Genomic DNA, 13,708 nt, shown 5'->3' with positions numbered 1-13,708 from the left:
ATGAAAATGAAAGTTCAACAGTTCTCCTTCTCAATTACCACTTTTATATTAATTTTTATTAAGTTAATTATTCAAGTCTTTTGGGTGTGTACAAACATTGTCCCAGTTGGCCTGCTTGATTCTGAATGTGCATGAGCCATTTGTCCCAACTGGTCTTGTCATAATCATGTGACGTTCATGTTTAAGATGGTCTCTGTCCATTTAGCTGTACTGTGCCATTCACACTGGCACAGCATGAAGTCCAAGATGAGTTTCATTTGTGTGGTATCTAGTGGCGGTCGTAAGCAGCGGCAGCAGATGGGGTGGCAGAGGCTCGGGATGCACTATAATAATAAGGGGAACCTGAAAGTTAACAAAAGAGGAATGTAGCATTTCAATAAAGCATACACTCTTCAAAGCTAAACGTTAACAAAACAAGAGGCTATCATTATTATTCTTGATGCTATGAAAATACAAAATACTTCATAATTAAAAGATTTAGCTAAACTATAGCTCACTATTCTAAATAGTGAATTAGTAAAAATAAATTGATGTCAAGAAATGTTATTTTAAAACAAGTAATTTATATATACAGAAAAATGTTATATATAAATATGAAAAAGTTAGGACACCCCATGAGAACCTTTGTCTTTTTGAACATATTTAAACATATGAACATTTGAGCTTCATTTAAACAGTATTGAGAGATGAAGATTATATAACTAAACAAATAAAACTGAAAAAAAAAAAGTTAAAGTTAAAGTTGTAAAATGTAATGAACAAAAATGGAAACTGATTGTGAGGAAAAAGTTAGGACACCCTATGCCCTAATAGCTGGTATTTCCCCCTTTGGCTGAAATAACCTCAATTAGACCTTTCTCTGACATCGACTGGGAGATAGTTTTTCCATGCAGAATTTCTTCAGCTGTGTGAGGTTTGAGGGGTTTCTTGCATGCACAGCCCATTTCAAATCACCCCACAGCAGTAAAAGGATTAAGATTCAGGCGTTGACTTGGCCATTCCAGAACTCTGCATTTATTTCTTTTGAGCCATTTCTTGGTGAATTTACTGGAATGTTTTGGGTTTGGAATGTCATGCTGCACTCTGATAGAGTGAAGAATTCATCGTGGATTCTATAATGGAGAGCTTGCCAGGCCCTGCTGCTGCAAAGCAGCCCCAAACCATGACATTTCCACCGCCATTCTTCACAGTTGGTATGAGGCTCTTGTGCTCAAATGCTGTGTTTGGTTTGCACCAAACATGTCTTTTGTTACTGTGCCCAAATACTTCAACTTTGGATTTATCTGTCCAAAGCACATTGATCCAGAAGTCCTGGTCTTTGTCTAGGTCTCTGGTAAACTTTAGTCTGGCCCTGATTTCTTTTTACAGCAAGGGTTTCCTCCTTGCACACCTCCCATGAAAATTTGTGCAGTCTCTTTCTGATGGTAGATGCATGTACCTTGACATCAACTGTGGCAAGAGCTACCTGTAGGTCCTGTGATGACATTGTAGGATCACTGAAGACTTCTTTTACGCATCTTGCAATCTGCTCTTGGGGTGAACTTGCTAGGACGGCCTGACCTGGCCATGTTGGCAGTTGTTTTAAATGTTCACCACATGTAAATGATTTTCCGGACAGTGGAATGGCTGATTTATAATTGTTTTGAAATCTTTTTAAATCCCTTCCCAGACTCATATGCATTTACAACCTTCTTTCTGAAGGCCTCAGAGAGCTCTATAGATCTCACCATGATGATAACACTCACTTCAACAATCAAGAGCAAACCAAACTAATGTCTGAGGTTTAAATAAAACTCCAACGTCCTCTAACGATGGTCTAATTATTGCAGCTGATGTGGTGCACCTGATTCTAATTTTAAGTAGTAATAAATGTGGGGGTGTCCTAACTTTTTCCTCACAATAAATTTCCATTTTTGTTCATTACATTTTACTTAAACTTGTGTTTAAAAGTAATTTTTAACATTTTTATTTGTTTAGTTATATAAGCTCTCAGTACCGTTCAAACGAAGCTCAAATGTTCATATGTTTAAATATTTTCAAAAAGACAAAGGTTTTCATGTTACTAAACAATCTTGCAAAATATGCAACAGGTTTCACTATATTGCAATTCCCAACCCATTAAGGTCTGATTAATTTAAGAACTGTATCAGCAATTACCACCGTACATACAATATCTAATTGTTTTTACATGTCACTTATACTAGACATTGCTTGAAATGAATCTGCTTTCCAATATACTGTTTTTGTCATGTGCAGCATTACTTACTCAGTAGTGCTGGGTTGCTGAAGCGCCATGCCTCGTTGTATGCTGTGTACTGCGGGTGGCTGTAGGGATTCCCTGAAAATTCGTTCCCTGCAGCAGGACATACAAAGCCATTAAAAAGTGCTTGTATTTTATCATAGACAAATGCAGTACATCCAGAATTAGCAAGGGAGTCATACGAAGAACCAAATCCTCTTTATTTTGCTGCCTTGAAATCTGCCCTTGTTTTGCTGCTCTCTTGTGAACAGTAATGTCACTTTAAAATCAATCTTCTGCTCCTCTATGGAAATTTCACTCTGCCTTTTGTTCTGTTTAAATCTGTATTATTAAATTTGTAACAACTTAGTTTCTTTACTTTCTTTTGATGTAGTAAAATGTCACTGTGTAGGTAATATGCTGGCAGTGAACTGTTGTGTTGGAATAACACCCTCTTATTTTTATGAGACTATAAAGAACAGGCTTTATATGAAGAATGTTTGAAGAATGGCTTTTTTGGGTTTAACAGTGTTTTGGGAGCCACTTAATCTCTTTCTGGTGGACAAGGAGAAAAGTCTGAGCCAAAAGACAAAACACGGGATAGCTTGTCTTTAAAACATAATCATTTTTATTGCTTTGTGACATGAAAACATGAAAAAAATAATTAAAAATGAAAGTGATCTAATTTAGCTCATAATTTAACACATTATTTCCCCAAAATCACTTGTATCTTTTTGTTATAGCTTTATATGATATGTACTTGGCAAAATTCTGTTCTGCAACAGTTTGCATTCTGTGTTTTACACAGCCCACCAACCCCTTTTTCCACTTTCACCCTTAGATGATAGATGGATGGATGGATGGATGGATGGATGGATGGATGGATGGATGGATGGATGGATAGATAGATAGATAGATAGATAGATAGATAGATAGATAGATAGATAGATAGATAGATGGATGGATGGATGGATGGATGGATGGACGGACGGACGGACGGACGGACGGACGGACAGACAGACAGACAGATACAGTAGATAGATAGCAGTGGCGGCTGCTGGTCTTTCAAAGAGGGGAAGCTCATTGTCAGCTTACATCATAAATTTGTCAATTTATTTATACATAAATTCTGCCCTCCGTTCCTTTTCAAGAAAATGGCCTGTGATCCTATCGGACTTGACCGGTGTCCTGAAACAAATACTATGAGTGTGTTTTATTTACACAATGAACAATGGAAATGGTCAAGTAATTTCACCAAGCAAATACCAAGAAATGTGTTGCAGTTTGTCTTTCGACTTCACTCGCAAAATCTGTGATGGGACCGAAGCTCCCAGTGATTAAGTGACGGTGTAGATCTCAAAATAGCTGTTAATCAAAACGGGATTCAGCCTTTCGACTGATCCTCCAATCATCTTGCAGAAGCTCCGCGTCCAGACCCGCCCACAGCTCCATTCACCCCCAGAGACGCTCAGCGTCCGGGGGCGGGACAAAATCGTGGCATTTATCCGAGTTTCGAAGCAATGAAAAAAACTTTTCCATGCAGTCCCATTGAAGTGAATAGATGCTCAGCTTCTACAGGCAAATGCATTGATGCTACGGGAGTTAACAAAATTGATTCTGAACGAACTCGTCTTCGAGGTGTTAACACAACTGTACTGTACATATTTGACCATTTAATTTTTGACATTTTAGGGGAAGCTGAGCTTCCCTTGCAGTCTTAGAGAAATCGCCACTGATGATAGATAGATAGATAGATAGATAGATAGATAGATAGATAGATAGATAGATAGATAGATAGATAGATAGATAGATAGATAGATACTTTATTGATCTTTAAAGAAAATAAATAAAGAAAAGAATGCAGTACATATTTCTAAGGGGCACATAGTATTAGAAAATACATAGATACACATTTACATACAAATTTCACCTATTCTGCAGTTCTTACTAGAGACCAAAAAGCACACTGAAAATCTTAAAAGAAAATACTTACCAGGAACCATTCCAGCCAATGTGGATGTTGGGTAGCTGCCCTGTCCTGTAGGGGGGACGTGAGGTGGATACCCAGGTAGGGTTGTGTTTGCCATATTTCTGCCTACATTTAAATAATAAAATAGAATTCATGTGAGTCAAATAAATGACAGATCTTCAAGTAATTAAACATTAAAAGATGTTTAATTGCACAAGTGCACAATATACATTCTTAAAATACATACGTTGCAAATCATATACTTTTCTTAAAAATTCTTGAAAATAACAGCAGAGTTGACTTGTTAAAAGTATTTATTTAGAAAATATCATAGCAATAGCATTGCCACTTGTATTAAGCCTGTTTAAAGGCATGTACACTAATTAATAACTGAAACTTATTGCTTATTAATAACTGAAACAATAGCAGTTACAGTGTGGCAAAACCTGGTCTGAACACTTTCTGAATCCTATACCTGCTCAAAAAATTAAGGGAACACTTCATCAACACCAATTCAATTAAAGTTAATGGATATCAATCTGTCTTGTTGGAAAGCATAAGTGATTGTGAATTAATCACCTGCTTTGGTACAAATGTAAGTGACAACAGGTGCACTGGAGAGGCAACACCAAGACAACCCCCAAAAAGGAAATGGTTTTCCACATGGTGGCCACAGACAAAAACTCTCACCTTTTCTTCTTGACTGATTCTTCTCTAGTTTTAGATTTTGCTAGTGTCCTTGTCACTACTGGTAGCAAGAGGTGATACCTGCAGCCAATTCAGGTCTCAAAAGCATAACTGAGATATCCAGACACAGGCTGAACAGGGCAGTAAAAGGACAGTCACCCAGCAGCAGGTCAGGTATCTTCTTCTTTGTTCAAGGAGGAACTGGAGGAGCACTGCCAAAGCCCTACAAAATGACCTCCAGTGGGCTACTGGTATGCATGTTTCTGACCAAACTGTCAGAAATAAACCTTTCTAACATAATCCAGCATGACCAGTTGGGCAGTGTGTCAGTAATGGTCTGAGGAGGCATATTTTTTAAGGGTCGCACAAAACTCCACATGATAGTCAATGTTACCCTGGTGCAGGACAACGGCCGGACTCATGTGGTCAGGGTATGTTGGCAGTTCTTAGTTGATGAAGGCATTGATGCTGTTAACTGGCCATCACATTTCCCAAACCTGAATCCAATTGAGAATCTCTGGGGCGTTATGTAGTAGCACCACAGACCTTTCATCAGGAGCATGCCCAGATGTTGTTGGGAGTACAGAAGTGTGGGGGCCATACATACTACTCAATTCACGCAAATTGGATGAGCCAGTGATTTCAATGTTTAATCCAGAGCTCAATGGATTGATGATTTAATCTGTCATTTTGTTCTAAACTAATTACACAATTTATATCACTAAAGATTTTCAATTAAAATCTTTCATTTATCAAGATCCAATGTGTGTGAATTAAATATATATTTTATAAATATGTTCTAGAAACATATATATAAGGTGCAGGCCTAAGTCAGCATGATCGACACTGATAGGGCAGGTATTCCATTTAAAGTGCAAGTAGAAACCCTCTGCATTCAGTGTGATAATTGGGGCTGATGCTTAGCTGTCCTAGGCAGCCACATGTAGCCTTGAGCCAGTGCAGACAGCGAGGCAGTGGCCCCTTAATGACATTGTTGGAGAGAGTGAAAAATAGGGAGAGTGAGGAACAGAGAGAGGTGGCAGGGGACGAGGGGAAAGTCGGTCACCAGTGCAACTTTAATGAGCAGGCCAGCAACCATTACGGCAATCACAGACCATTCAGTCTGTTCCACTGAGACTATCAGCAGGAAGCAGCTTAGTCCACTAATTTTTGTCTGTAGTGTAGTTTTTCTATTGTAAAACTTTTTTTTCAACACCAAGAAGGGACAAATTCCTTACACACACAGTCACTGAATCATACAATCATGCAACAAAAAGGTCTTTATTAAATATTATCATTATTTTTTTATATAAATAATTGGTTCATGCATTTGTGTTATTGTTAATTTGTACTTAAGCGGAATATGGATTTGTGCCCGTCTTATGAACGGTGGGTGCAAGACTAAGATTTAAGTGTGCCAGTTCTTCACTGATTCACTTACACTCGCTTCTAGGGCCAATTTAGAGTAGTAGTCTAGCCACCAGCATGTTTATATAAAACCCATTTAGGCATAGAATGAACAAGAATAATAATGGAAAGCAATGAAAATAATAAATGAACATGCATACCAGATAAGGGGGATATAATAGTCCTCAGTGAGTGTATGAACACTAACTGCCTTTGATAGATAGGAGAAAACCGTAATACCCAGAGAAGTTATGCCAGTTATGCTAGCCCACCACCACTGACTGATATTCAGGTTTGAATCTCTGTGGTGCAGCTGGCTGGCTAGCTGTCTGCACAGGCATGATTGACATACAGTATATGTCGACAGGAAGGGGGTATGGCCAAAGCCCTGCACTAGATATTTATGCCTTGCAGATATTTATGCCAACCAGATTCGGTGTGGCCTTGACCAGGACAAGGTTGATAAAAATAAAATGAAATACAAGAAGAACATGCAAAACTTTGCAAGAACAATGACCAAAGCCCAGAATCAAAACCAACTCGTGTTGCCCTGTTACACCCACCTACTGTGACGCCTATTTTAAAGATTAGCAGGAGAAGGATAGGGAGGAAATAGACTGGCAGTGCTTTGGACCCCTTTAACCCTCACCAGCATACTGAAGATCAATTATTAATAATAATAATAATAATAATAGTAATACTACTACTACTACTACTACTAATAATAATAATAATAGTAATAATAGTAGTAATAATAATAATATTAATAATACTAATAATAGTAATAATAATAATAATAATAGTAATAATACTAATAATAGTAATAATAATAGTAATAGTATTAGTAATAATAATAATAATAATAATAATAATAACAGTAATAACAACAATAATAATAGTAATAATAATAACAGTAATAATAATAATAATAATAAAAGTAATAATAATAATAGTAGTAGTAATAATAATACTAATAGTAATAATACTAATAACAGTAATAATAATAATAATAATAATACTAATAGTAATAATAATAATAATAATAACAGTAATAACAATAGTGATAATAATAACAGTAATAATAATAATAATAATAATAATAACAGTAATAATAATAATAGTAGTAGTAATAATAATAATAATAATAATTGTTATTATTATTATTTTAGCTAATTAGGTATTCTGGAGCACTTTTATTGCTACTCTACTGCATAAATTTTTTTGAAAAGGACACCTTCCGTTCTATGTTGGCAACAACAAGGCACAGAGATCTTCTAACCTCTATTTTCTATATACAGGATAAAGCAATTTATCACCAAGCAAAAGCCCCTGCACCCTAATTAATTACGACTAAGCAAAGGATGTTTGGAAAGTCAAATTGCCGTAATTCCCTGGCTGCAACCTGAAAGTCATTCATTATCAAATGTGTGCTCAAAGGTTAGTTTGCTTTTGTGGAGAGGAACTAAGCATTAATTTTTGCGCCTAAGAGCGTGCGTGCCCGTGGTGAGGACAAAGACAGGTGCTTTATTACGAGTGGATCATAGACTATCTGTTCTTAGAGGAACTAACACTCACAGACCTGTCTTGTAACCACTTACTCATTTCCGCAGTTGCTCACTGTATAGGTTTATTCACATTAGTAGTAGTGTTATTATCAGTCACACATCAGCTTTTCAATGGGCGCAAGGCACACAGTAACACCCTGGACAGGGTGCCAGTCCATCACAGGGCAGACACACATACACACTCATATACACACATTATTCACCTATAGGGAAATTCAGTATCTCCAGTTAACCTAACTGCATGTTTTTTGTACCGTGGGAGGAAACCGAAGCTTCCGGAGGTAACCCACGCAGACACGGGGAGAACATGCAAACTTCGCACAGAAAGGACCCAGACCGCCCAACCTGGGGATCGAACCCGGGACCTTCTTGCTGTAAGGCGACAGTGCTACCCACTTAGCCACCATGCTGCCTTAAGGTTAATCATAGTTACATTACTTGATGGCATGTGCACACTTGCAACCATGTAACCACATTATTTTAGTTTTAATTATTTTTTCTTCATAAACAAGTTTTAAATTGAACAGATAGGTCAAATTCAGTTTTAACAGGGGTGTGTAGACTTTTCTATCCAGTAAACAGGCTTGTGACTGTGCTAATGCAAATAGCCTTTTAAGCTATGAATATTGATGGAATAAAAAATATGTGTAAATCTTCCTCTTATTTTGTGAAGCAGGTACTGCTAAACCTTAATACGACGAGCACAGAATCACAAATGATTCATATCTGGAAACTATTCACACTCCACCAACAATCCCCATCTTTTCTGGCATCTGGCACCTCATGAATCATTCATTTTTAATAGATTATGCAAACTTCCCTGCACCTAATATCAACATGATCAATAGCTGTGGCCGTTTTAATTGGTGCTGGAAAGCATTTTGAGAAGGAGCATAATCTGTGCTGGGTTTTTTTGTACAGGAACTATTCATTTGGAAATTGGATTTGGGCCTAAACACCAAAGATCATTCAGCCGCCTCTAAATTGAGGCTTAAGTTTTCCTCTGCTGTTTATCACTGAAGTGTAAACTGTAGTGCTGCCATTAACTCAGGCACAAACTGTACACCTGATCATTATATCCTACACACACCTTATTAGCATTAAGAGTCACAGCGGGGAAAATAAAAACACACACTGTTTACTAAAAATACACACCTTCATTTCCATACTGAGTTTAATAAACACCCACATTCCATTACAGAGGCACATAAACACCCACATTTACTTAGAAAGGCACTCACATTTTCTCCAGTTTAACACTGATAGTTGTTTGAATAGCTCTGATAATAGGTAAAAACTTTTAAACTGTATGTATTGTATTGTTTTAAGCTTGATTTGACTATTACTATTAATTAATTGGTATTACACCATTATGTTGACTTTCTGCACAACAAAGACAACAACAAAGTTTCATTTATGCAACTTAATATACAACTTGACATTGTTTTTTTTTTCTGATTTTTGCTATATGGATGCTCTCACAGCAGTGATGGCTTAGTTACCTTGAAAAAGTAATCTGATTACTGATTACTCCTTTAAAAAGTAACTTAGTTACTTTATGGATTACTTGATTTTAAAAGTAACTAAGTTAGATTACAAGTTACTTTATTAGTTATATAATGCAGAATATTTCAAAGATATTCCTTTGCAATACTTTATCATTTGGCTGCCAACTTGTGTGTACTGATGAGACTCAATTGAATCCCAGAACATGCTAGTGTGAATGCATGGAAAACAAATTTTAATTTTCTTTCAAGAATATGATACAGACTGACCAACACTATTACGCTAAATCAGCATTGAAAATTGACTTTACTTTTAATAGCCTTCTACAATGCTGGAGCTTCTTAAAACGGAAGATTTTCTTTTAAATAGAAGTGTTATTTACCTGCTATTAAATTGTTTTCCAACAAAATCCGCCCAATTTGGCGGATAATCGCCCAATCTGGCAACACTGGAATGCGCAGAGCCAGCTGGCGCTTTTACTCGTAGCGCGCCACGAATACTACTAAATAGTACTACTTCTGTAATTGTGTTGGTGGTTGACATTTATGTTGAGTGTATTACTGCACTGTTTTGGTGAAGAACTACTTATCTGAGGTGCGCTGCTCCTGCGTGCAGAAATGCTTCCGCAAAAAAAATTGCTGGCAAAGCGGTGGTGGGGGGGCCAGGGGGGTGGCCGAAGATTACTTTATGGTGGCCATGGCAACCACTGGCCACCCCCTGGCTCCGCCCCTGCCAAGAAGAAAGCAAAAATATCTTTTCACTAAGGAAAATTACAAAAATAGTAACGCACAGTAACTTGGATAAGTAACTTTAATCTGATTACTGGATTGGAAATAGTAACGCGTTAGATTACTCGTTACTGAAAAATGTGGTCAGATTAGAGTAACGCGTTACTAAGTAACGCGTTACTGACCATCAGTGTCTCACAGTTAGGTAACTCTTGGCAGGAATATCAAGGTTATTTTTAAAAGTTTGGTGCACTGGGCCTAATCAGTGTGAACAAATTCTGAATTTTCTGGACAATGTTCATACCTAGTCCCACTGTATGTTCAGGACTGTTGGATCCATCTAACTTTATCCCCATTATGGGTTTCCCATGCTATTTCTTTTTTTTCTATTTTATTTATGCATTTTCTCCCAAGTTAGCATAGTCAATTTGTCTTCCGCTGCTGGGGGATCCCTGATTGCAGTCCAGTTGGGTATATTGTCCTTAGCAGAACACAGCATTTGAAGACCCCACCCACATAGTCCAGTCATCCCGCCCTAGCAGAAACGTATCTGCTGCAGGCACTGCTAGATGGCGCCCAGCCGACCGGTGGCAACACCGAGTTTTGAACTGAGGAGTTCAGAATCTCGGCGCTGGTGTGCTAGCGGAATATCCCGCTAAGCCACCTGGGCGCCTCCCATGCTATTTCTTTCTTATGTTGATCTTAATTTAAGACTGCCATTATTTTTTGCAGGAAGGTTAGTCAGATCGAACTGATCTTATCTAAAACAGTAAAACATCCATATTATTATTCTTAAAAGTTTAAAGGTTTGTTTGATGAAAAAAAATGCTGGAGTATTTTAATACATAGACTGCATGAGAGATTGTTTTTGAGGTTGATGAAAATACAAGTGATCTTACCTACAGGGTAGCCTTGAGACACGCTGGCACCCAGATCTGAGGAGCTACTGGTGGACAGGCTGCGTTTCACCTCATCATGTCCCGAATTCAATGCAGGAAGAGCATACTCGCTAGCCTGCAAGAAAAAAATTTTTATAATAAAAATAATCTCCTAAATCATAAACAGTGGCAAGACTTGTAATATTTTGTAGTACATTAAACTATTAGAACATACACCGATCAGCCATGACTTTAAAACCACCTCCTTGTTTCTACACACATTGTCCATTTTATCAGTTCCATTTACCATATAGAAGCACTTTGTAGTCCTACAATTACTGACTGTAGTGCATCTGTTTCTCTGCATGCTTTGTTAGCCCCCTTTCATGCTATTCTTCAATGGTCAGGGCCCCCACAGGACCACCACAGAGCAGGTATTATTTGGGTGGTGAATGATTCTCAGCACTTCAGTGACACTGACATGGAGGTGGTGTGTTGTGCTGGTATGAGTGAATAAGACACAGCAATGCTGATGGAGTTTTTAAACACCTCACTGTCACTGCTGGACTGAGAATAGTCCACCAACCAAAAATATATCCAGCCAACAGCGCATGTAGGCAGCGTCCTGTGACCACTGATGAAGGTCTAGAAGATGACCAACTCAAACAGCAGCAATAGATGAGCGATCGTCTCTGACTTTACATCTACAGGGTGGACCAACTAGGTAGGAGTGTCTAATAGAGTGGACAGTAAATGGACATGGTATTTAAAAACTCCAGCAGCGCTGCTGTGTCTGATCCACTCATACCAGCACAACACACACTAACACACCACCACCATGTCAGTGTCACTGCAGTGCTGAGAATGATCCACCATCTAAATAATACCTACTTTGTGGTGGTCCTGTGGGGGTCCTGACCATTGAAGAACAGGGTGAAAGCAGGCTAAAAAGGTATGTAGAGAAACAGATGGACTACATATGGTAAGTGGGGCTGATAAAATGGACAGTCAGTGTAGAAACAAGGAGGTGGTTTTAATGTTATGGCTAATTGGTGTACCCTGTACTTTTCTTTATTAGATAAGAGCTCAACAAATCACACACTTATTTAAAAAAATACATTAAATACATTACAAATACATTTAAAAACATATATTTTTATACTTTAGCCTTAGAAAGAAAGAAATATTGTGTTTGTGTGTGTGTGTGTGTGTGTGTGTGTGTGTGTTGGTGACTATTTAAACAAGAGAGATTGTGGCTTAAAGGAATTAAGCTAGGACTAACGTCTATTCCTTTGCTAGTGTTAAAGTATACTGATTAAGCTAATATTTGCAGATGGAATAATCTGCACCAGTGATTCATTTTCAAGTACCCATGATAAATCCATCCTTAATCATTGGTTCATATATGTGCTTCCATTTGCTTATCATTTCACGGGTGCTCTCAGATTAAAAGTGGCCTCCTTTTTGCCAAACAAACCCTTTAGACCGTATCAACAGATGTGAGATTCTTCCCCTATTGTTATTTAATAAAATGAGACTTCCGGCATCTGCACACTGATAATGTTTGCCAACAGCTTTTTTTGGTGTGTGTGTGTGTGTGTGCGTGTCACAGGGGAGGCCCCCTGACCCCAGCCATGTCTGTCTCTATCACAGATAAACTCTAATTGTCTGCTACAACTGTTCAGCGTGGCCCCAGCCGATGTTCCTCTCTTTCCCTGAGAGGCCCCGGTGCGGAGCAGCCGTATTCTCATGCAGATGCCACAGTTGTGGCAAGAGAAAGATATGAAAAGGATGAGCACATGGCTAGCAGAAGTGTGGGAGGGAAGAGGCCATTGGGATGGCAACTCTAAAATGGCTTTTTAATGCCCTCAGCAGTACCCAGACACCTAACTAATAACTCTACATTTACATACATGATGGGGAAAGAAATAGGGGAGAGAAATGAAGAATGGGCTACAAATAAGAAATTTTCAAATAAGATTAATACCTCTACAAATTAAAGTTGATTTTTCTAAAACATTATGCAGCTTTTGTGGCTATTATTTTCCTTTTCCAATTCCCTCTGTGGTTTCCTGATTTACCTCCCCCCACACATTTAACACCCTGTTTGACTGTCTGTGTGATAGCAAGTCATTTCCAATTCGTTTTGGTATTGATCTTGCAGTGAAAATCAGTTTTGTAATTAGCTGCAAATTAGGTCTACTTCTAGAGGTGAGCGCTGTCGGCCTGATTAATCGCTGAAGTAATGCCACGCGATCACCCCCAAATTAAAATGAACTCAATTAGGTAGTCCCCTTTATGGTGAAGATTTCTCTACTTTCAAGGGAAAATTAATAGTCACTTATTTTTAATAGTGTACCAAAAGTAAATAACGGTTATCAATTTCAATAAACCTGACACTGTATACTATACAGTATGGAAGTAGGAAATAAATGAATAAATGAGTTTTGTATAATACCACCACCAGTCCTATCAGTTCTCTTACAGTCCAAAGGTTTAAATTACACCAACATCTTCTTACACCAACAAAAAGATGCAGATACATTTGAGAATATTTTGGAATATATTAATTATATATTAATTAATTAGATCAAATCAACTTTGTTAGATGGTTGTTTTTCAGTTCAGGTTAAATTCAAATTTGAGAGCATTAATATTTCCTAAAGAGGCACACTGCATTTGGATAGAAAGGTATATAAAATTGCATTTTACACCGACTAGGCATAACA

At 37.7% G+C, this 13,708-nt stretch overlaps 1 protein-coding gene across 3 annotated transcripts in view; it reads right to left on the bottom strand.

Annotated features, from left to right (window-relative positions):
• Positions 1 to 38: 38 nt before the first annotated feature.
• pax2b (paired box 2b) overlaps positions 39 to 13,708 on the bottom strand; it is a 40,081-nt gene continuing 26,411 nt past the window's right edge. For all 3 annotated transcript variants that reach the window (XM_063003619.1, XM_063003617.1, XM_063003618.1), the window contains exons 7-11: positions 11,001 to 11,115; positions 7,894 to 7,899; positions 4,233 to 4,334; positions 2,267 to 2,353; positions 39 to 342 (exon numbers count right to left, since the gene is read on the bottom strand). In XM_063003619.1, coding sequence (XP_062859689.1) covers positions 269 to 342; positions 2,267 to 2,353; positions 4,233 to 4,334; positions 7,894 to 7,899; positions 11,001 to 11,115 — 384 coding nt within the window. In that variant the 3' untranslated portion in view covers positions 39 to 268. The remainder of the gene's footprint in view (positions 343 to 2,266; positions 2,354 to 4,232; positions 4,335 to 7,893; positions 7,900 to 11,000; positions 11,116 to 13,708) is intronic.

Source organism: Trichomycterus rosablanca, chromosome 10 (genome assembly GCF_030014385.1).
Source record: "Trichomycterus rosablanca isolate fTriRos1 chromosome 10, fTriRos1.hap1, whole genome shotgun sequence".
In the NCBI taxonomy this organism is placed as follows: domain Eukaryota; kingdom Metazoa; phylum Chordata; class Actinopteri; order Siluriformes; family Trichomycteridae; genus Trichomycterus; species Trichomycterus rosablanca.
Note: the sequence above shows the minus strand (reverse complement) of the source record. Positions and strands in the feature narration are given on the sequence as shown.